At 42.1% G+C, this 21,655-nt stretch overlaps 1 protein-coding gene across 1 annotated transcript in view; it reads right to left on the minus strand.

The window, feature by feature from the left end:
• Window positions 1-13,681, minus strand: part of TOP1 (DNA topoisomerase I) — a 92,382-nt gene extending 78,701 nt beyond the window's left edge. The window contains exons 1-2 of the mRNA XM_017676426.3: window positions 13,384-13,681; window positions 13,050-13,074 (exon numbers count right to left, since the gene is read on the minus strand). Coding sequence (XP_017531915.1) covers window positions 13,050-13,074; window positions 13,384-13,416 — 58 coding nt within the window. The 5' untranslated portion in view covers window positions 13,417-13,681. The remainder of the gene's footprint in view (window positions 1-13,049; window positions 13,075-13,383) is intronic.
• Window positions 13,682-21,655: the final 7,974 nt, after the last annotated feature.

Consider the following 21,655-nt stretch of genomic DNA (forward strand, 5'->3'; position numbering starts at 1 on the left):
GGCCACATTTCAAAGGCTCGTCTCACATGATTAGCAGCTACCATATGGGATAGCACAGACACAGAACATTTCCATCATGAAAGTTCTATTGGACAGTGCTGACTGAGAAGCTTGGACAACACCCTCTTTTTACTAGTAGGGAGCATGATGTACCACACTGTATGATTTGCTCTTGTCACAACTGGCCACGATTGAGACTTCCTTTGTCCTGACTCTTGCCTAGCATTCTCTACCACCAACTACCTGCTGGATCCATCAGGAGTCTTTCCCCTGCACGGCAAGACACTATGCTGTGTAGTTTCTTTGGGCCAGCCAGACATTTGCCTGGCTTAAACTAGCCATCTCAAAAGCGGGCCAGAGCACCTGGAGAGCCTCAATAAGTGCCTCCCAGAGAACACTTCAACTGCAGTATTTGTCCATTGGGACCGAAGTCAAACCTAGATAGAGCAGTTATTTTAAGTTGCAAGAGTATAGCAAACAAATCCAATTTTACTAACTCATCTTTGTTGTCTAAATACAGGACATAGTTGGAATTTTTCATTCTTGCCTCCAAAAGTATTTATAAACCAGTGCAATACCCTTAATACAGGCACTTGCATTTCATATTCTCTGTAGCAAGTCACGTTTCACAAGAACATCCCTGCACAGAAAATGCTTCTTCTCTCCCAAGAGGCAGAACTTAAAAGGGAAAAAGGACTTGTCTAACCTGAAAATGTACCTTCTCAGGCCAGCTCAATTAGGACAGGCTCATTCCTGCAGGCTTGTCCTCCTTTGCTTTTATTAAATGAGTGCTTCATGCTTGTGAAGTAGTCAAAGTGACTACAAACCTCCTGCCTATGGTAGGTAGGAATCCACAGTTTAGCCTGAGCAGCCTTTCTACAGGCATTGGCCTCAAAATGCCCCCAAGTCTTTTACGGCCATACAGGTGTCAAGTGTGTGGATGGGTTGCTTCATGCATCCTGTTACTAACTCAACCAAGGGGCCCTCCTATGTTTGGAGTATCATTACTTACTGTGCTTAAAATGCATGGGCCACTGGGTGACCAGCTGTAATGTAGAAAGCCTTAAGTCTAAACACATACATGTTCTTTAGAAGGCTTTCTGGTGCTAATCATGTAACTGGCTCCTTTTTATGCTTCAAAGGACTCTCCTCCCTATGAATTACTCCATAACTATAAGTATTGAGGCCCAGCCATAAGCCTTGTGAATATACAGAAACTCTGCTTAAGAGGCTGAATTACTACAAAACTAATTGTAGGCATCATATGAATGTCAGGACTTATGCATCTGACCAGAAATTTACTTTGATCAACTTATCTTATTCTTATCAATTATTTGACTTTGGGGATATAGCTATGCCAGGTAGTATTAGGTGTTTGTTAATATGAATGACTCTGAGGTCACATCCCTTCTACAGATGAGAAAACTAAGATCAGAGTTATAACTTGCTCAAGACCATCTAGCTAACAAGAGTTGTACCCAAGTTTATCTAACTCCCAAGTCCATATTTCACTGGTGAGTACAGGTGAGTACAAGGACTTTGTCAACTGTCTTTCATTCCTAAAATTGTGATGCTTAACAGGAGAAAATGATCTTCAGTCTTATTCTATTTCATTGATTCTGAAACTTCAGCGTGCATAAGACTACCTGACTGACTTGTTAAAACACAGATGTCCAAGCCTCCACTCCCAAACTTTGAGCCAATAGGTCTGGATGAGGCCCAAGAACTTTTATTTTCAACAAATTCTCAGATGATGTTGATGCTGCCCATTTCAATCAGTGGCATCAGAAGCTAAAGACCCCTCATTTAATCTAAAGGTAGAGACCTTCATAGGTTAGATCTTCTGCATTCCACTGAACTATGCTGATACCTCCCCACTTACCTTCTATAGTCCTGCCTTAACCTAGGAATATGAGTATGGATATGGAAACAACCCTTTCCTCTTTGTGATCCACTTAGTCACCCAATACTAAAAGATAACATCAGAATCAAATAATGGCTTGGAAAACAGCTGTAAAGGCAGTTAACTATCTCTGCTATTTAGGTAAATGCTTATTGAAAGCTAGAAGATATTTATTCAAATTAGTGTGGGAAAAGTATCAACCTTTTTTATAAACATACATTGGAAAACTCTGTTCTGGTCCTTTTTAAAAAATCCTGTAAGCTTAACAGGGACCAACGGAGTACCTTAATAAATAGTAGCAAAACACAGATCTTAGCCAAATAATATAGTAAAGTCCACAGAAATCAGTTTCTTCAAAGATGTTTTCTGGGTCACCTGTATTAATCAGCATCATTTGGGATTCTTAAAGATATATTTAAACATGCAATTTCTCAGTCTGCTCCACTACAGAATCAACTTTTGAGGCATAGGATTTTTTTTTTTACCAATCACTCCCAGGTGACTCTTAGGCACATTAGCTTGAGAACAATGAAAACTTAAAGCTCTCAGTGTTTCTAATTTGATTTTCAACAGCTGGTGAGCTAGGCAAGAGTGGAGTTCCAATTTCACAACTTTATTTGTTGAAAGCATCTGTATTGACCATTTAGAGTGAGACAGTGCTCTTGCCTGCTTCCTAGTTAAGGAAGCAAAACGTAAATTTCTCCAGACTAGAATGAAAACTTGGAAGAGGACAAGATGGCTCACCGAGAGCCAAAGAAAAGTGGCTACTTCTGCCTTGGGGTTAAGTGGTGATTGCAGACAGACTTCACTAGAAAGGAAATGGAGCATCCCCCCACTATGCCTTCAATACTCAAACAGGCTCTTTGATGTTTCTAATTCTCAGGGAGTTTACAATTCTTAGCGTCTTCACAAACATCAGTAGTAAAATGAAGCCTAGTAAAGCATACCGAATCCTAAAGACTAAGAGGCATTCCAGGGTAAAGGAATACTTCAACAGATCAAAACATGACCAAGGGAGTTGTGAGAGAAGAATGCACAGCGAATTTCATTTCTGGAAAATAGGATTGCTACAGAGGCCTTTTTAAAAAAAAAATCAAGTTCTCAGTAAATGTACTTAGTAAAGTTATCTTCATTTTTGTACAACTGCATCTACTGATGTTCATAGTTACGTATGTACGATAGTATGGGTTCTGTTTGATACTCTGCTAAGTGTGTTCTCACAGACACACTGCATCACACTGTAGTATAACTATAAACTATTCCTCTAAAAATTTGACCTCAACACAGTCACTCACTCTCTGACATCTAAATCCTACAGGTTAGCTCCAGTCCTAAGGAAGTTCTATAGTATTTTTAGGATTACAGGGAAAAGAAAGTTTAGCTTCTTTTTTATACAAACAGAATCAATATCCCCAAAGGGGGGGAAAAAAAACCAAGCATACTTCTGCTAATAGACATCTTTCCTGACATTCTGAGATTAGGGTGGCGCTAACATCTACAAAGGACTATAAAGTTCTACTGGTGACTATTTTCATATCATAACTGCATTCAAGAGAAGAGGAAGGTGATTTGATTTCTAAGGGGGAAAAAACAGTAATTATGGTCAAACCATCTCCAACTGAAACTGAACTGAGCCCACCCTATCTGCCACTGACTTCTGCACTGCTAAGGCAACTAACAGGGAGACTTCTCAAGAGTTGAGGTGTCTGGCCTTGGGGAGCTGTGGGTTTAGAAGTCACCGTAATAAGGCAGCAATTACAAAGACCAGCCAATGTGTGCTCCTCTCCTTCCCTTTTGTTTCTTTTCACGGCTTAATGGAACCATGAAAAATTAAAAAATAGATCCTGAAGTACGGGCAATTCCTCAAGAGGCTCATTTCCTTATTTCTGATGTTAAATAGCAAGAACTACTGACAATGCACCCATTCTCATGAAAATGCACTAATTTTTAAGAATAAGGCACAGTAAGTCTAACACTTAGTCTCCATCACTTTTCTAGTGTTCAAATCGTAAGTAATACCACTATGTACTCTGAACCTACCTCTGAGGAGTTTAACTGCTTTCATGTACTGCCCATAGCAAGGCACTCCATGGATTAAGGAGTAATAATAATAATATATTTAAACTGTTTCATAAAATTAGCTTCCCAGGACCTTAATAAGCATCATCTCTAAGATTTTAGTTCTTCAAATTTATGAAGATGGTGATTTTACACTCTATTTCAGGCAATTCAGCTTAAAGATTTAAACTATTTCAAGCAAATACCTGAATTAGCTATTGTCACATGAACCACTTGTACAGAACGTGACTATTTCTAGTCACTCTGATAAGTCTACCTATTCAGGGAAACCTGAAAAGTTTTCTTAAACTCATGCAATACAGGTGTCTGATCCAAAAAAGGTAATGGGAAATAAATATCATTTAAAACTAAACCTTCTTTATTCCAGGCGAAAAGGTTTAATAAGCTTGAAGCATTCAAAAAAAACAAAACAAAAGCACATTCCAAAACAGCTTTGAGTGTGAACATCTTTGGAAATGGAAGGTCCTAGGTCTCCAAGTTTTTTAATAAAGAAAAGAAAAAAAAACCTCCTTGGATTGGGAATGGAGATCTCTCTCTCTCACTGATAGTGAAGCAATAACCACCAGAAAGTACCTTCCATGCCATTCACCACGGTATGACAGAAGCCTTTGTACTGAGACCCAGTGCAAAATAAAAAATCTCAAGAGAGGAAGGAGTGTGCAGACCTAAAAGGTACTAACTTTGGAGTGTTTGTTCTGAGAGTCATTTGGGTTTGTCTTAGTCATTTGTGTCTAGTTGTTACTGGTATTTACTCTGAGTGTCTGAATGAATGAATATGGCAACTTAATTTTCTATTTGCAATTAAACATGAAATTTTAGCTTCCTAAGTAGATCTCTAAATATTGCACCTGCCCAAGTACAAAGGCGGAAGAGTTTTTAGCTGTCAAAGATTTTTAAATGGTAATAAACTTATGAGAAACAAAGTGGTTATATACAGCCACAGAATCAAGTCACACAGGCCTGTCTCAGATTCACAGCAACAGTATCGTATTCCAGGCTTCCTAGTGACCCTCATCCGTGGGTAATATCTCACAAAACCCAGATTTAAAGAAGTAAGTATGTTCCTTTTGTATAAAAGACAAAAGAAGCCATTTCTGAAAAAAAGTTTTTTTTTTTTAAACGAATAGGCAAGGACCTAAAAATTTTGTTCTAAGCTTTACCCTTCCTAAAGTGATCCTCACATGCTCTTTAATCCTCAATCTTGTGAGATAAATACCAGACCTAGACTACAGGTGAAGATCTAAGGCTCAGACATTAACCTATTCAAAGACCTCACTACTGAGCAGAGGCACCAGAACTCAAATTCAAATCCACATGACTCAAGAGTCTTTGTCTTTCCCACTATATCATTATATCATGGTTGCTTGGTTGTGGAGTGGGAGGAAATGACAGACTCCTCCCCAACCCCTCCAAAAGCTATTCACACTCGGAATCAGAGAAAAATTATCTAAAAGGCCCAAGCTTTGAAAACTTTTAAATCCAATCCTACTTTGGACACTCTCCCATACTGAGGGCAATATAACCATGCAGTATTAATAAATACTCACTTTCACATAGTTTTTTTCCATGTATTTTAAGGATCATATGTTCCTGAGATATTTACCTTTGGAAGACTCTCTCTGAAGACTCTTTAAAATTAGACCCTATTCTATATCTATCCTACAAAATTATTTTCTCTGGTCTACCTTTAACTGAATATTAATTCTGAAGTCCATTCCTGTTGTTGATGCTTCTCTGATAATCCTTTTGAGCGATGGTATAAGATCCCTACTAAGTTCCATTTGGCCTAATCTAATGGATGTTAGTGTTTTACTTTCAGTAGCATTTCCAAAGTAACAAATTCAAGGCAATTCAATCAGCATTGGCTGAAATTTCTGCTGACCAGATTGTTTTTTTCATGGTATCTCCCAGATGCCTATACTCGTGAAAAACTGTTAACATAAAGTTTGCTATTTAAATTCTCATACCTACGCTTTATTATTTAAGGCATTTCCAAGAATTACTATTTCACAGGAAGTTGGTCACTTTAAGCAACCATTTAAATAAGTGAAAAGTTCAGGTATCTTTCAGATGATTTGAGTCTTTTCAGTTTAAAAATGTTTTGGGGGAGTACAGAGCAGTCTTTGAGAAAACATGCTAACACAAGATACACTGCATTTTGTGGTTTAAAAAAAAATCACAAAAATAACTGAACTTGGCATTTACTTTTTTAATGCATTTGAAAGGTGAAACTCTGAGAATCTTTTTTCTTTTTACTGAGATGTAATAGACATATAAGCTCTGCAGATCTTTAATAGAAAATCCATACTTCTATTAAAGGGCTTAAGTTCAAATTCTAAAATGTGGACAGAGAGGAACTTCATATACTCATTTAATTCTTAGTAGCCTGTGAAGCATAGAAATATCATCCTTGTTGATAGATGAGAAAATAGGGCACAGTGGCCAGGGCAACTTTCTTAGTAAGAACAGGGACTTAACTAGATTTTACTAATTTCTACTCCAATTTTCTATCTTATCACATCTGTTCAAGAGGACAGTATGCTTCAGTATCAATCTGGTTCCAGCCTTAACACCAAAGCATCTCTTGAAGACCTAACATTCTAGTACAAAGGGTCTACGCTATCTCTACCAGCAGATAGGCAGTGACATCTGAACTAAAAGCTTACCAATTACAGCCTGAGTGGGATTTCTGGAATCTGGATCAAGGCAGTATGCTATCAAGAAGGGGAAGTGAGAAGATGTAAAAAAAAGAAAAAATTTCCTTTCTTGGCTTCTGGTTCTCCTACAAGTCTATAGAAATCTGCACTTTACCCATTAAATTAAGATTTAATGAATACAAAAATGTGGTGTCTACTAAGCTCTCAAAATCAGTTTCCTTCCTCCCACTTGTACAGAAGAGCTCCAATAGCTGACTAAGAAATAGAGAGACTACCTTTTAGGAGCTGGGTAAAGTAAGAGAACTTAGCCAATGAGATTCCCCAACTCCACAGATCCTGAAACCTGCTAAGTCTGCCCAACTAGTATTTTGCCCATGCAGCTTTTAAAACCTGGGCATTCATATTTGCTGGCAAGATTAAAATCTGGCCTTTAAGTAAGTGGCAAAAGGGTGCTATTCCAGTGTAGGACTAACGCTCAACTTAAAACATTTTTGTAGACTCCAAACAGCCAAGCATGTCTCCTCAAAGAGAGGTCCCAGGCATCTATCTTTGCTGGGTAGTGCTAAGAAAATGCAAAGAATACTGTGACTAAGCCATGGCTTACTTTTATTCTTAGAATATAGGAAAATGTTAGAATACCAGGTATCTATTAAACCTGTTCTCAACATTAACAACAAAGATGAGAGAATTAAAATCCCCAATAATGTTGATTGCCTTCCCACCCTTTGTTGGAGCTTATCTAAGTGTATCTCAGGAATGCTAATGAACTGAGTTTTTTGGTTCCTTAAATCCACAAAAGCAAAGTTGACTTCAAAGGCTCAGAGCAGAATTATCCCCCTGGTAGAGATGCACTTTTGCCCCAAATCACCAAGGGGTGGAGGAGTGAGGGCAGGAGGGAGATGTAAATAAATGTATTTACTATACATTTCAGACAAAGTCTCAAAAAGACCAGTACATAAAGGGAAAGGTGGCAGGCAGATCACTGAGTGGACCTAAAAACTTAAGACAAGTTAAAAATGAATACCTACCAAAAAGAAACTTAAAACATAAGTTGCCTTTCTTGTAAGTTTCTTTCTTTACTAAAATTTAGAGACATAAATGACAGATCAGAACACTTGATACAATGATAACATATGGTCTAGATTGGTGATATTAAAATTCATATACCCCAGAAATCTGAGATAATCAGCAAAGTCACTTCTCTCCCAGTATGAAAAATATTTAGAATCTTTAACATAAATAAAAATCATGTTAAACAGTATCTATTTTGCTGTTAAATCATTTCAGCAAACTATCAGTCATTGCCTATTAGCACAACCAAAAATAATGTCAATATCTAACAGATACTCCACTGTAACCTTTTCCTATTTAATAAAGCTGAGGCTATCAAACTAAGGCCTCCCACCTCCACCCCAACCAGAGTCTTTATCCCTCTCCCATGGTACCCAGGCCCTATGTTATCAACATAGAGCACACCGTGCACACCTAGATAGGCAGGCTGTGGGGGAAGGATGGCGGAGGTTGACAAAATGCTAATTATTCCACCATGCGAATGGTCTCTATTTTAGATTTTCTACTTCAGCTATTGGCTTGGAGCCACAGGGATGGAAAACTGCTTCTCAAACTTCAGATTTACAAGGCATGGAAATAGGAAAGACTTGTTCCAAGTATTACTACTCAAAGTTTAAACACAACCTTCCTTTAAACACAATACCTTATTCACTTAAGGGTCAGTTAGGAACTTCTCCCATTCCAAACTTTTTAGCTTAAGAAATTGATTTCTCAACTGTTTGCCCAAATGCCCTTACGTGAAGTTAACTGTTTGAAAATAATTAAGGGATAGTCAGATAATCTAAACCACAGGACACAGAAAAGTTACTCAGTTGACTCCTTCCCACCTCCAAATGGAAAGAACTGAATTTATGTGACCATTCTTTCAAGAGGATTTTTTTTTTAAACCTCAGGGTCCCACATCAAATATTCATTTCAAGCACTTCCACAGTCTCATTCAAAAGTAAATAAATTACATTTTAATCCATTTTTCCAGATGAACCCAGAACTCTGAGTTCAACATAGTTTCATATGGGAAAGATCCAATTCCTCACAAAACACACTTCTAGGGAAACAACTTTGGGCTTGAAGAAAATCAGTTTTATTCTGCATGTAAAATATAAAGATCCATAACATACATATGGATTCACACCCAACTAATATATGGTATACATGATTTCAGTATTATTTGAAGGATATATCTAAAGTGAAATACATCCAGAAAATACAATAGAATCATTTCCCACACCATTAGCAGCAGAGGATAACTTACTATAATTAATATACAACACAAAGCTTTCCCTAACATATTTACAGACTCAAAAGGCAGAGATTTTGCACACCTCACACATGGAAACCAAAAAAACCTGACAGCTTAATTTTGGAATATAAGCTTTTAAAACATGTTAAGAATCTCTCATACTTGTCTAATACAGAAATGGATACTAATTCACTAACGACCCAGAACAAATTAATGAAGCTTTCAAACTCGCAATTCCCCATTTTTATGCTGATGTTAAAGAAAAAACTCAGACTCAATTCTCTTTGTGCTATTACTGGCTAAAGTTAGATTTAGGGACAAACCCTGGGTTCCTATTTTCCAATTTTACTTTATCCACTTAACAAAGAAAAGTGTGAGTTGGGAACAGTTAGCAATATTATCTTGTTTTCACCTTTCAAACCATGAGGATTTTGTTTTACCAGGAATACTGGAATTTGTTTGAGTTCTTATTGGGTGGTACTCTAAAAAGCACTTGTTGACAAGCTATATTTGTTTCTCATCTAAGTGTGGTAAAAAGATTCTACAGCAGCTAATTTTAAAAAGGTTCCCTACAGAGTCTGGTTGTAGTGAACAGACAGACAACACAGAAGCCCAGTGCTTAAGTGTTTCTAGACTGAACAGGAAGGTGTGCCAGATTTCATTTGAAGGTGCCATCAGTTTGCAGTTTTAAAAATGTGATGGGAATTTTCAGAATGCCACATCATCAGCCTTCCCATCTCCCACCCTAACCCATGCCCAGCAGCACAGAAGCACAACTATCTGTTAGCCTCAGAAACAATTTATATTTAATTACCCCATACAATTTGAATCCATAAAGCTAACCCAGACTCAACACAAATGTCAAACTGTGATCCCATATAATATTTCTTAGAAAAACGACTGACAGAAACAAGCATACTTTGCTGATGCCAAGGAACCCCACAACTCCATAAGAGATAAGCAAAAACTTCAAGTCTTTGAAAAAGCAAAAGGTTCACTAACCCCCAAACTGATGCTAACATCATCAACTCCACAGCCTGCACACTACTGTTAACAGTGACTCAGCCCACTATAGTCAGTGCAACCAACACTTTCAGTCTTTTCAGTTAAGTAAAAGAGATTATGGTTTCTGCTCCAGAAACTCCCAGCTCACTGTCAATGTTTTAAATATAAATATATTTCACAAATAACAGATATCCCAAGCAGTTGAGTATAGACCAGAAGTTCGAAATTCTATATGAACAGCAACAGTTTTAACTATGATGAAGAGCTCCAAAGGGCGTATAATCTTTTAGATCTTAGGAGAAGAGAGCAAGCAAAGTGAGGGAATGTTTACTTTCATATATGAACCTGCAGTTAATCTGTAAGACAGGCTAGTTAGGTCCACTTCAAGCTTACACAAACTCTTCTTTAATACAAAGATCAATAATATGTCTGAGCATCAACACTGATTTTTTTAAGCTGTTTTTTCACAGTTATATAAATCAATCATTGGTTACACTGAATAGAGCAAGCAGTTACTAACATTACAACTTTCTTCTAGATAGTATTTACAAAGATAACTACTCCCGTGTCAGACCCTTAGGGTGGTGGGGAGACAGTTAAAGTGCTTTTTCTCTTAAAGGAGCAGGTTTAGATAAAAAGCAAGCAAATAAACTATCAAATCCTTCCCTCCCACCCTTTTCACTCTGTAATAGATGTACAGCTCTTAATTTCTTCATACTAGAATCATATATATAGCATAGTGGCTAAGCCTGTGAGCTTCGAGAATGCCCAATTTACTGCCCTTAGGCAAGCTTTTAAATTGACCAAGCCTCAGTTTTCTCATCTATAGAATGGAGGTAATAGTACCTAACTTGTAAGGGTCATTCCAAGGATTAAAGTAAATTGCATGATCTATGGGAAGAGCTGAGATTTGTGCCTAGAGACAGTAAGCATTCAATAAATGTTAGCCATTATTATTAAAAGGGAATGCACACATCCTAAAAGTCAATATAGCCAGCTTACTCAGTCTATAACAATGGCACTAAAGATCAACAACCTACCCAGCCCACAATCATTCACATATTCAATAGTTCCTTTGTAAAATTTAGATGAGAACCATGGAGGTGAACTTTGAGGAGAAAGGACTAAACTTCGTTTCATTACTAAATACAATTACCTACTCAGCCCAGTCTAAAAGTCAAAGGAACACTTTTCTTGTATTAAGATCCTACCCTTCCTCTGAGAGGGCTCAAAAGGACTTCTTGCATCCTCATCTGCCACATCCCTTCTTTGCTTCCACATCACAGAGAAACCTATCTATACTGTAGTTTTGTGAACAACAGGGACCCTCATCTCCCCTCTTTTAAAATTACTACAGGTTGGCTAAACATAGTTAAGAAATATTCCAACCCCTGACACTCAGCACCTAGTCTTGCACAATACCCAGCTCAGAAGTCACCTCCTATGAGAAAGCACCTCCCCATCCCCAGACAAAATTAAGTCCTCTAATCTCCCAAAGCATTTTGGGTATACATATGCTCCAGTACCACCTACCTTAAAATTTATGTCTCCCCCAATAGACTGGACTGAGGGCAAGAGCAGCATTGTGGCACATGGTTCAGCTCTACCACTCACCACAGAGCTTGGTCCACATAAGGTGCTCAAGAAATGCTACACTTTAACCAGACTTTCTCTTCTCAGAGTGCCTTCACTTGCTAGATGTCCCACTTCAAAATCTGAACATGAGGCTGCTCTTACAGAGCAGGGTAACACGATGGACTGCTGATTACAACATCAGAAAACCTACTCATCAGCTTCTCCCATTAGAGAAGTTCCTGGAACCAAAACTCTATTGAGCAGGAATATGTACAATCAGAATCAGTGGGAATCCCCAGCACACTACAGAGGACACTTTCTCCTTCAAGGGGTTGTTGAAGTGGGTCCACAGGGTGAGCTTTTTATTTGGCAATCTTCACTGAATAACTGAAGTGAAAATACTCAAAGAATAAATGCCTTGATTTGGCTGAAAAGGGATAAAAAACCTATAGATCTGGGAAAAGCAAGCTAGCTCTTGATTTCTGAAAAACAGTGGCCTCTGAAAAAGAATGAACAGTAAGCAGGGGTGCGTGCTGGCCACTCTTTGTATCAATAAATAAAAATTTTTTCCTTCCTCACAGCCCAAAAGAAAAAGCTGTACACCAGGTCCAGATGAGATGCTCAACCCTTCCTCCCAAAAAGTACACTAAACTGGGTTTCTAAAATAACACCGCCTTAGGAATCTCAGCCAGAATGAAAAGTTTTAGTCAGTAATACATTAATTTAAAAAAAAAAGTACTAAAAAGTACTCCGAAGCTCAAGATTTACATTGGATGGCTCATAGAGAACTTGAGAACTTTCTGAAGGGAGGTACTACCACCTCTGCAAAGCGCACAACTTGGAAAAAACAATCTCAAAATATGAAGAACTCCACAAAGGGTGGCTTCAGTTTTAGAAACCTAATTCCTATCATAAACATCTTACCAAATAAGAAAAAAAAAATCAAAAGCTGCCAGAGGGTATCTTTCATTCTGAGAGCAGAAAAGGAAAGAAGTAAGCAGAAAGGCAATAACCCCAAAATAAAGTTCTCTTTGGAAACAGTAACAATTCCGTCTCCCACCTTTCCCTCTCTGGAGAGGTATGTTATTTACAAAGCTTTGCTCTGCAGAAAGCTCTTCCTGGGCAGCTCGGGGAAGGAGCCGAGGGAGGGAGAGAAGGAGACACAGGCACAGAAAGGAGAGGAGAGAAAAAAAGAAAATGGCGCAGAGACTAAGTCCCGACCGTCGACAAGGCGACTTTCGCGGGTGGAATCCGGGCCGGGAAAAGCAGCCCGAGGCCCGTCGGCGGGCGACTCTGGGTCTCCGTTGCCCCCTCTTGGGAGGGCCGTGATCTGGGGAGGCTGGGGTCCCGAGAAAGGGGGTCCAGGGGCGGCCCGATGGGAACAATGGGGCCGGTGAGCGAGGAGCCGGGACTTAGTCTCTGGGACGCCATGTCTGTCCTCTGCCCGGCTCCAGCCCGGCGCGGGGTAGGTGGCCGGCGGCTGGGGGGCCCCGAGGTCGGGGCAGGGAGCACAACTCACCATTCGGTCGGAAATCCGCTTCGATCTGGAGAGAGAAAAGGAGAGAATATGAGACAACAGGCATCGTTACCCCCGCAGGCGGAGGGCGCGCACGACCGGGGGCCTAACCCACCCTGCGCTCCCGGGGAAGAGGGGCTCCGGAACGGCCTGAAGTGGCAGCCATCCGCCCAAACAGTAACTTGGCGGCTTTCGCCCGGGGCCTAGGGAGCCAACCTCCACAGGCCGGCTGCCCCGGGCCGGGAACCCCGGCCTGTCAAAGCGGCCGGGGCCGGGGCCTGCGCTGGAGGTCGCGGAGGGCCGCGGGGGCTGGGGAACCGGGAGGGCCGGGCCGTACCTGGGAATCGTTGTGGAGATGGTCCCCGCTCATGTCTGCCGGAGCGGCGAGTGCGGCGAGCGCGGCGGGCGGCGAGTGGCGCCGAGGAGACGTAGACGGCGGGGTCCGGCCTGAGCGGATGGATTGGGGCTCCCGGAGGCTCCCGAAAGCGCGGCTAAGCAGCGGCGGCGACGGGCCTGAGACTCCCGGAACGGCTTAGGCGGCGACACCGGCGGCGACGCTGTCTGCCTGGCGGGCGCCGAGAGCGTCCCCAGGCAGTTGTGTAACAATCTAAGTTCGCATTTCCGCTAACTGCGCGTGCGCGGCCGCTTTTAAATGCGACGTCGACTACGTCAGAGGCTCGTGAACAAGAGGCCGAGGGTTGTGGAGCGAGCCCCCCCCTCGTTTCCGAAGGAGGACCCGGCTTTGCGTCACAATCCCCGCCCGTAGCCCGCGAGCGCCGCTGTGATTTGCATAAGGGACTAACTCCTCCCACGGCCTCCCAACCTTCCTTTCCCCTCTGGGAGGCTTTTCTCGGAAACCCCGGACCGCTCTGTTGGGCGGTGCGCAGGCGCAGCTCCGACCCCGCCTCGGGACGCAAGCTGGCAGCATGGCCACGTGGTGGGCCTTTAAAGGCCGCGGCGGGACCGCGCCCGCCCGGGGTCGAGCTGGTCTCCCATCTCAGCATCTCCCCAGAGCTGCTAATACTTTGGCGGGCAGGAACCCAGAGCTTTCACCAGGTCTTCCCTCGCCACGCGGACCCTGAGTCTGCTTGGCCAAAGGAGCTCCTACTCCAGGCTTTGTCCAGGCTTTCCAACTTGATGATTTCACACCCACATCTTAAAATTTATTTTATTTTTTCAGCCAACCAAAGATCTGGATTCGCTAGGTTCATGTAGCCCTGGGTCACAAGAAGTCTAATTTCATTCATTCATTCTACAAACATTTTTGAGCATCTACTGTGCGCCAGGAATTGTGCAGAGAAAGGAGATGCCATAGGAGGCTAAAGGATGACCTGGCTCTGTCCACCACTGTATCCCTAGCCCACTACAGGGCAGAGGAGAGAGGAAATGCAGAAAGAACTGCTGTTTATGGAGCATGTACTGTACTCCACTCTCAAGTCACACAATAGCTCTGTGAGGTTGCCTGCTACTAAAGTTAACCTCTGTCACAGGTGACTTACAACCTCATACTTGACATATACACTTGGTTACCTCACAAGCTTCTCCAGGGCTCAATTCAACATCCTTCTCCATCCAGCTAGAAAAGCTCCACCCCAGCTATCTTCCTCTCCTTGATTTCTCAGTCCAGCTGATTACCTCTCTTCAATCCATTTACCCCTTTCCCCTACCCACACACCTGTCCAAGTTGGCATTCTCTCTTGTTTGGATTATTACAATACACCCCTACAAGGGGTCCCTGCTTGCATTCTGCCCTCTCACAAGCTGCTTGCCAACGGTAGCCAAAGCGGCCTTTTCAACACACAGATCTAACCAGTATCCCTTCCCCACAATGCTTCCCATCACTCTTAGCTAAAATTCAAAATTGTTTGAACTTTATGTATGTAAAGTAACTGCCAAGGCCCTACAATAACCTGCTTACTCAAGTGTGACCTTTGTGAATTTTGCCATGACTGTTACCTTTCCAGTATTACTGCTTAATATTTTAATTGATCCCATTCTTTAGCATCATCCTAAGTAATAATATATATGAAATGGTAATGTCTATGAAAGCATTTACAAAAAAATATGAAAAGTCTTCATGCACTATTGAAATCATCTCTCACATTTAGTGGTAAATACTTTGGGGTTAATTCTTGTGAATGCTTCACAGTTCTACCTAAATAGGCTTTCTCAAAGTGACACTGTCTCATCTCCCTTCCCCACCCAGATCAAATGCCACTCAGAGTGTTCTTTTGTAATACTTAACATTGTAATACTTAACCACAGTTGTTATTGTTACTAGTGGGGGGCAATTAGTGATTTTATGTCTGTCTCCCCTGTTGAACACAAGGATTGTGAGGGCAGGAGCCTTGTCTATTTGCTTGACACTTGATCCCCAGCACCCAGCAACAGATTCTACAGAAGAGGTGTGCAATCAGTGAGTGAATTAAAGCACAGTAATACAGTGGTTAGAAGCATACACATATGGATGTCAAACCAATCTGGGTCTGAATTCTGCTCTGCTGTTTATTAGCTGTGTGACCTCAAGCAAGTTGCTTAACTTCTCTGAGCCCCAGTTTCCTTGTCTGGGCCATGATGATAATGGTGGGATTTTAATAGACTATCCAAAAAAACAAATAGTTGCTTGAGAACACACAGCTAGTAAATGCTGAGTTTTGTATTCAAATTCAGGTCTGCTTGACTCCAAAGTTAAGCTCTTTCTCTCAAGCAAACTGACAGAAGCAGTTTTGCCTTGAGGTGTCTTTCCTCATAGTCTTCCCATCTCAGAGTCAATCCCAGGCCACCAGGTAAGACATTGCTCCTGCCGGGATGCTGCTGTTAGACCAACATAATTTGAGGACTGCTTTAAGGAGTAGTGTGAGAGTGTCTCCTACCACTACTCCATCCCTCAGCTCCCAAACAAGGCCGGGGAGAATCTGCATTTGCTTTCCATGTCCTTCCAAGGAAGATCTAGGCAGGCATGAAAACAGTACAGACTCCAGAATGGCATACCAAGATGGTCCCTATGCACCAACATGCAGGTATCCAGGTGTCTTGTCACAGGCTGGACCTCTCTGCCAGCATTTGTGGCTGGCAGTGCTCAGGGACTGACTGGCTTTCCAAGCCCACATGGTCACTCTCTGACTCCTGATACGTCAAACTGGTATCCGCATCCATCAGCCTCTAGTACTTGAGAAAATTATATGTATTTCACAGACAGACATTTTTATTTTAATCATTATATATATATTTTCATGTGGATGAGAAGAAAATATTTAATCACCACATAAAATCCATGATTAAAGGATATAGCCATTTAGGATGAGATTTTAGAAAAATTGGTTCATTTAATTTAAATAAAAATACCAAGGACTAGCACAGAGGGAACATATAAGACAAACTCCAGAAGGTCAAAGGCAAATAAAGGAAGCTTGGAAAACACTGCTTTAAACCAAGAACTGCTCACTCATGGACCATCCCAGCCCCAACAAAAATAACTAGCAGAGTACAGCTGATGTTGTAGGCCTGTTTCCAAAGTATGCATTGTGAAAGGTGGACAATTTACCAATATTCCACTGAAAGAAGTGCTCCATACATAAATACATACAGTGTTGTGATTTCAAGTTAAACAGGTCTTTTCTCACAGAACTTCTCAGAATCATCAATGTAAATCTTAAAAAGAAGGGCGTGGTATGCAGCATCTCCAAAATGCATGTAAGCCCAGAAACCTTTTTCTCCACACTACATCTTAAGACTAGTCTCTTTGGAATGACCGGAACTCAGGCCACCAGATCTAGGTGGTCACCCAAGATCAAACCCACAATTGTTTGCTTTCTTGGGGGTTGTTCTTGTCACCTTGGCCTAATTTTGACTCCCAGAACTGAACACTTAGGGGGTTGTCTGAACAACATCTGCTTTTGTCCTTTATCTTCCTGTCAGAAGACATCCATTCTGTGATAGGACATTTATTCATTCAACCAGTATTTCCTGAGGATTGAAGGATTGGTAGATAGGTAACTCTGCTAAGCCCTGAGGATACAGACATTAGTAAGACCTAATCTTCATTTTGGAAGATTTCCTAGTCTCATAACAAGAAAGACATATTCCCCAACTGTTACCATAAGGTACAAGGAATAACAGGGAAGATGTGGCTGGCCACCCATTGCCATGGGAACACTGGGGGAGGCACATCCAACTCACCAGAGGTGGTGGCAGGGCCAGTATTAGGAAAGTTTTCAGTTGGATGCCATTCTTGAAAGATGAGGAGAGACTGGCCTGGGGAAGAGAAGGCAAGGTATTGCAGGAAGAAAAGCGACCTCTGCAAAGGCAGAGGGTCATGGGCATGGATAGCGTTGGTCAGGATGGAGCAGAGGGTAAATGTGAAGATATATGAGAGCAGGAGATACCTTCCTCAATGACAGAGGAGCTACTGCAGGGTGACCTATGACAGGGATTGAGCAGGTGTGAGAACAACCGTGGGCAGTGGAGTGGGACAGTTCAGCAGAGCCGACACTGGAGACAGATTAGTCAGGAGTCCCACAGAGATCATCACAAGTGTTTCAGAAGCATCGTTAACCATGGTGGGTCATTTGGAATGACTGTGAAGATACAGACTGTGAAGGGGACAGCAGGATGTTGGCCTGTGTCCAGGGTACAGCCCAAGGAGAAGCTGTGACAGCGGCTCTCTGAATCTCCCTCTCACAGCAGATGCTGCTGGCACATCCTGCTTCTGCTCAGGTCCAGCTGCCTCCAACTTGAGAACCAGTGGGCAGGCAGGAGCCAAGAGGCAGTATTTCCAGGAAACACTGAAAAATTTTGGGAGTGAGACAAACTCCAAGCTGACTCAGCAAGACTCTCCAGGAAAAGGAAGAGAGGTGGCAGCCTCTCTTAATAATCAGCAGGTGACTGCTTAGCTGAGGCCAGAAAAGATCTACCTCCCTCCCTGTACCCCCAACAATCCCTCTGGGTCCTCAGTCCCATCCCCTCCACCTTCAGAGTCTGGCTTATTCCAGCATCTTCTCTCCTTCCTGCATGGCACCTTCTCCACTGGATACCTCCCCTCTCCCAGTTTTCCACCTTGATCTTGTTAAAAATAACATCTCACATTACTTGATTACTTACTATATGCTCTGCCCTGTGCTAAGAGTTTCACCTACATCATCTCATTTTATCCTCGTAATAACCTGATGAAGCAGGTAATACTAGTTCCACCATCTTACAGACCAGGAAACTGAAGCCTAGGAAGATTAAGTAAACCTGCCCAAAGTCACAGAGCTACTGAGTGGTGCGGCTAAGATCTGAGCCCAACCAGTCTGACTAGGTAGCCCAGCCTATGAATTCCTTTACTCCTTCTCAATTTGTCCTTAGGTCACTGTACCCCACACCTTGTTTGAAATATTCAGAAAGAACAGTCCATGCTTGCTGCCTTTTCTGCCTTTTTTCCCATCCCTTAAACACTGTGGTCCGTCTGATTTCCATTTTAATCAGAGCCTTCCTGGTTTCCAAATACAGTAGCCTTATTCTCCTCTACCTTCCTACAGCACTCAGGGATGTGGATGGGCACATTCTTTGGGTCCTTTTCATTTGACTCCAATGACCAGGAATTCTCCTGGTTTTCCTCTTACCTCTGGAAATGTCGTTTTTCTACCTCCTCCTCTTCTACCATCACAATGTAAGCACTCCCAAAGCTTCTACCACCAATCTTCTCTCTGTACATCCTCATCTTGGAAGCTTTATGGATTCTATATTGACTTCTGTAGATAGCATTTCAAATGGATGTCTCTAGCCTTAACCTCTTTTTGGAGCTACAGAATTATCTACCCATCTGCTTCTAACATGTGTCCATTTGATGGCTCCCACAGTCCTCTGCTCCTGAGTGCAACTTTTTACCTGAACCTACCTTTCCCTTCTGTGCTTCTTGCTTGGAGAAAAGCTCGACCTGTTACCAGACACTCAGGCTCAAAGCCTTGGAGACGTTTGAGTTGATCCTGTCCACCATATCCCGTTTAGTGGCTACTACATCTGGCAGCCTGCCGAGACCTACTTCTGTAATTACCTATACCTCTTTCCCCAGGGTTTTCATTGCATCTGTCCCTTCACTGGCTTCCGTGCATCACACACACCCCAACTATGAACCAGGTGCCATGCCGGAGCTAGGGATTCAGCAGTGAACTAGACAGACAAGGTTCCTCCCTTCAAGGACCTGATAGGTGGGACAGACAAGGGGACACACTATGCCACTTACTATGGTTAGTGCTTTGGAGATAAAGTATGGTATGTTTGCTGTAGGAGCCCTTTAAAGAAGTTACCATCCTAGAATTGAGGAGTCAGGTAAGGCTTCTTGGTGAAAATGACATTTAAAGAGAGGTCTGAAAGTGGGAACAGAAGCTAACCAGGTAAATAGAGAGGATAAAGAAGGCAAGTGAGAGAGATAAGTACTAAAAGCCAGGGAAACTGATGGGCAAATACTTGGAAATTGGAGTTTGGTTAATTGGGGAGCTACTGGTAATTCAGTATGGCTGAGGGATGGAGTGGCAGGTGGTGAGAGATGTGGCTGGAGGGGTAAGCAAGGCCCAATGTGTGCAGGGTCTTTTGTGACTGTTCAAGAGTTTGGAATCTATCCTGAGAACAATGGGTGGCCACTGGTGAGTATTAATCAATGGAGGAACATAATTGAATACATCTTAGTTAAGGTTACCTACAGTAGGAAATGCATTTTAAGTACAATTTGAAAAGGGATTTGTTAGTCCACAGTTAAGATTGACGTTGTTATCTAGGCAAAAATGATGGTAATGATGGCCCTGATCAGAAACAAAGCCCTGAGGATAGAGAGAACTGTGTGCGTTTGAGGGCTATTCACAATAGAGGTCTGGTGTGTCAGTGAATCACTCTGCATGTCCCAGAAAGGGAGAAGGGAGGAACCAAGCATGGATGGAGATGTCATTCACAGAAGCAGGGGACACTTGAGGATGACCTGGTTGGAGAAAAGATGGTAAGTTCAGTTCTGTTCATTCAAGTTGCAAGTGTCTGTGAGTTAGCCAAGTCAAGATGTCTACTGGGCAGTTGGATACCTGCGTTTGGAGCTCAGGAGAGGGACTGGACATTGTCAGCATCCAGGTGGTACCTGAACTGATTAGACTAGATGAGATCATTAGGGAGGGCATGAAAGGAAAGCCTTATTTTTAGGGATGAGCCTGAGGTAGGAAGTGAAGAGAAGGTGAGGAAGTATAGGACAAGTTCAGACAAATTGTTCAAGAAATTTAGCTAAAAACAGGAGGAAGAGCACAATGCAGTAATTGGAGGAACCTGGGGGTAAGAGAGTGTTTGTTTGATGGTGGACAAGATATGCTCTCATATTTAACAGAAAGTCCTGCTGATTTCCAGTTCAGGGACTTTAGATCATCCCAGTCCCTTTTCCAAAAGTGTTAGGACAATTGCCAGGAATTCTGGGTCCGATAAAGAGGCAGGTCTCTTTGGAGGAGGCACCTCTCTTCAAACCTCACCTCCAGAGTTCTGGACCCTTTCCCACCAGAACTTGAAAATTAACTTGGAGTACTCAGTTTTTCAAGATGGCTTATCCGGGCATCTAAGGATAGTCTCCTCCCAAAGGGCAGAGTCCAGCCCTGCAGGATCTGTCTCTACCTTTCCTGGGCTCAGCTGCAGGTGGAGTTTGCAAGGAAGGAGTGTGCAGAATAGATTCCAGTTCTGGTGGCAGAACTGGAGAAAGACCTCCAGAACCCGGGGAATGGATATACCTCCTCAGATTCTGCAATATGGTCAAGTTCCACTAACATTTCCTGAGGCCTCTTTGTTGCCAAGCCCTGGTAGTTGTGCCATGATGAATTAGACGGGGTGCCCATCTGGAGGAGCCACAGTCCAGAAGAGGAGATAGACAAGTACGCGTCTATTCCAAGACATTCCTTTGAGAGCCTTACAAGAGAGCCTTGGGGCCTGAAACCAGGCGGACTCTTCTTTGGGAGCCCAGACTCAAGGGTTTGATGGCAGAAAAACTCTAAATCCCCCTACCAATCCAGAGTTTGGCTCTCCAATTATTTTTTGGGAAAATGGCAACACTATCTATTTCAAACTGATTTTTTTCTCCTTGTGGACTTTTTCCTTTCTGGTGAGCATGTGTATTCAGAACTAGGAAACAGAACATTGAGAAAATATTTGCACAAAACCTTACAGAATGTCCAAGTCAAACCTTGGAACCCCTGAATTAAAAGCAGTGAAGCTACCATTGCTGGATGTTGGAGAGTCCCTGGGCCCAATCATCGGACATCTTCATTCTCTACATTCCCTGTCTCATGCTCTCTGGTGGCTTTAAATACCAATTACATTCTTGGAATTCCTAAGTCGTATTTGTAATCCTTGCCCCTTGGCCTTAGACTTGTATATCCAGCTGCGTACTCAGCATCACTCTTTGGGTTTCCAATGGGCTTTCTTGTTTTAATTGAAATATACTTGATATACAATATTGTATTAGCTTTAGGTGTACACCATTGTGATTTAACAATTATGTACATTATTAAGTGCTCCCCATGGTAAGTGTGGTTGCTGTTTGTCCACATACAAAGATATTACAATATTATCCAATGGGCTTCTTTTTTTTTTTTTTTTTTGAGAGGGCA

Source organism: Manis javanica, chromosome 5, assembly GCF_040802235.1.
Source record: "Manis javanica isolate MJ-LG chromosome 5, MJ_LKY, whole genome shotgun sequence".
NCBI lineage: Eukaryota > Metazoa > Chordata > Mammalia > Pholidota > Manidae > Manis > Manis javanica.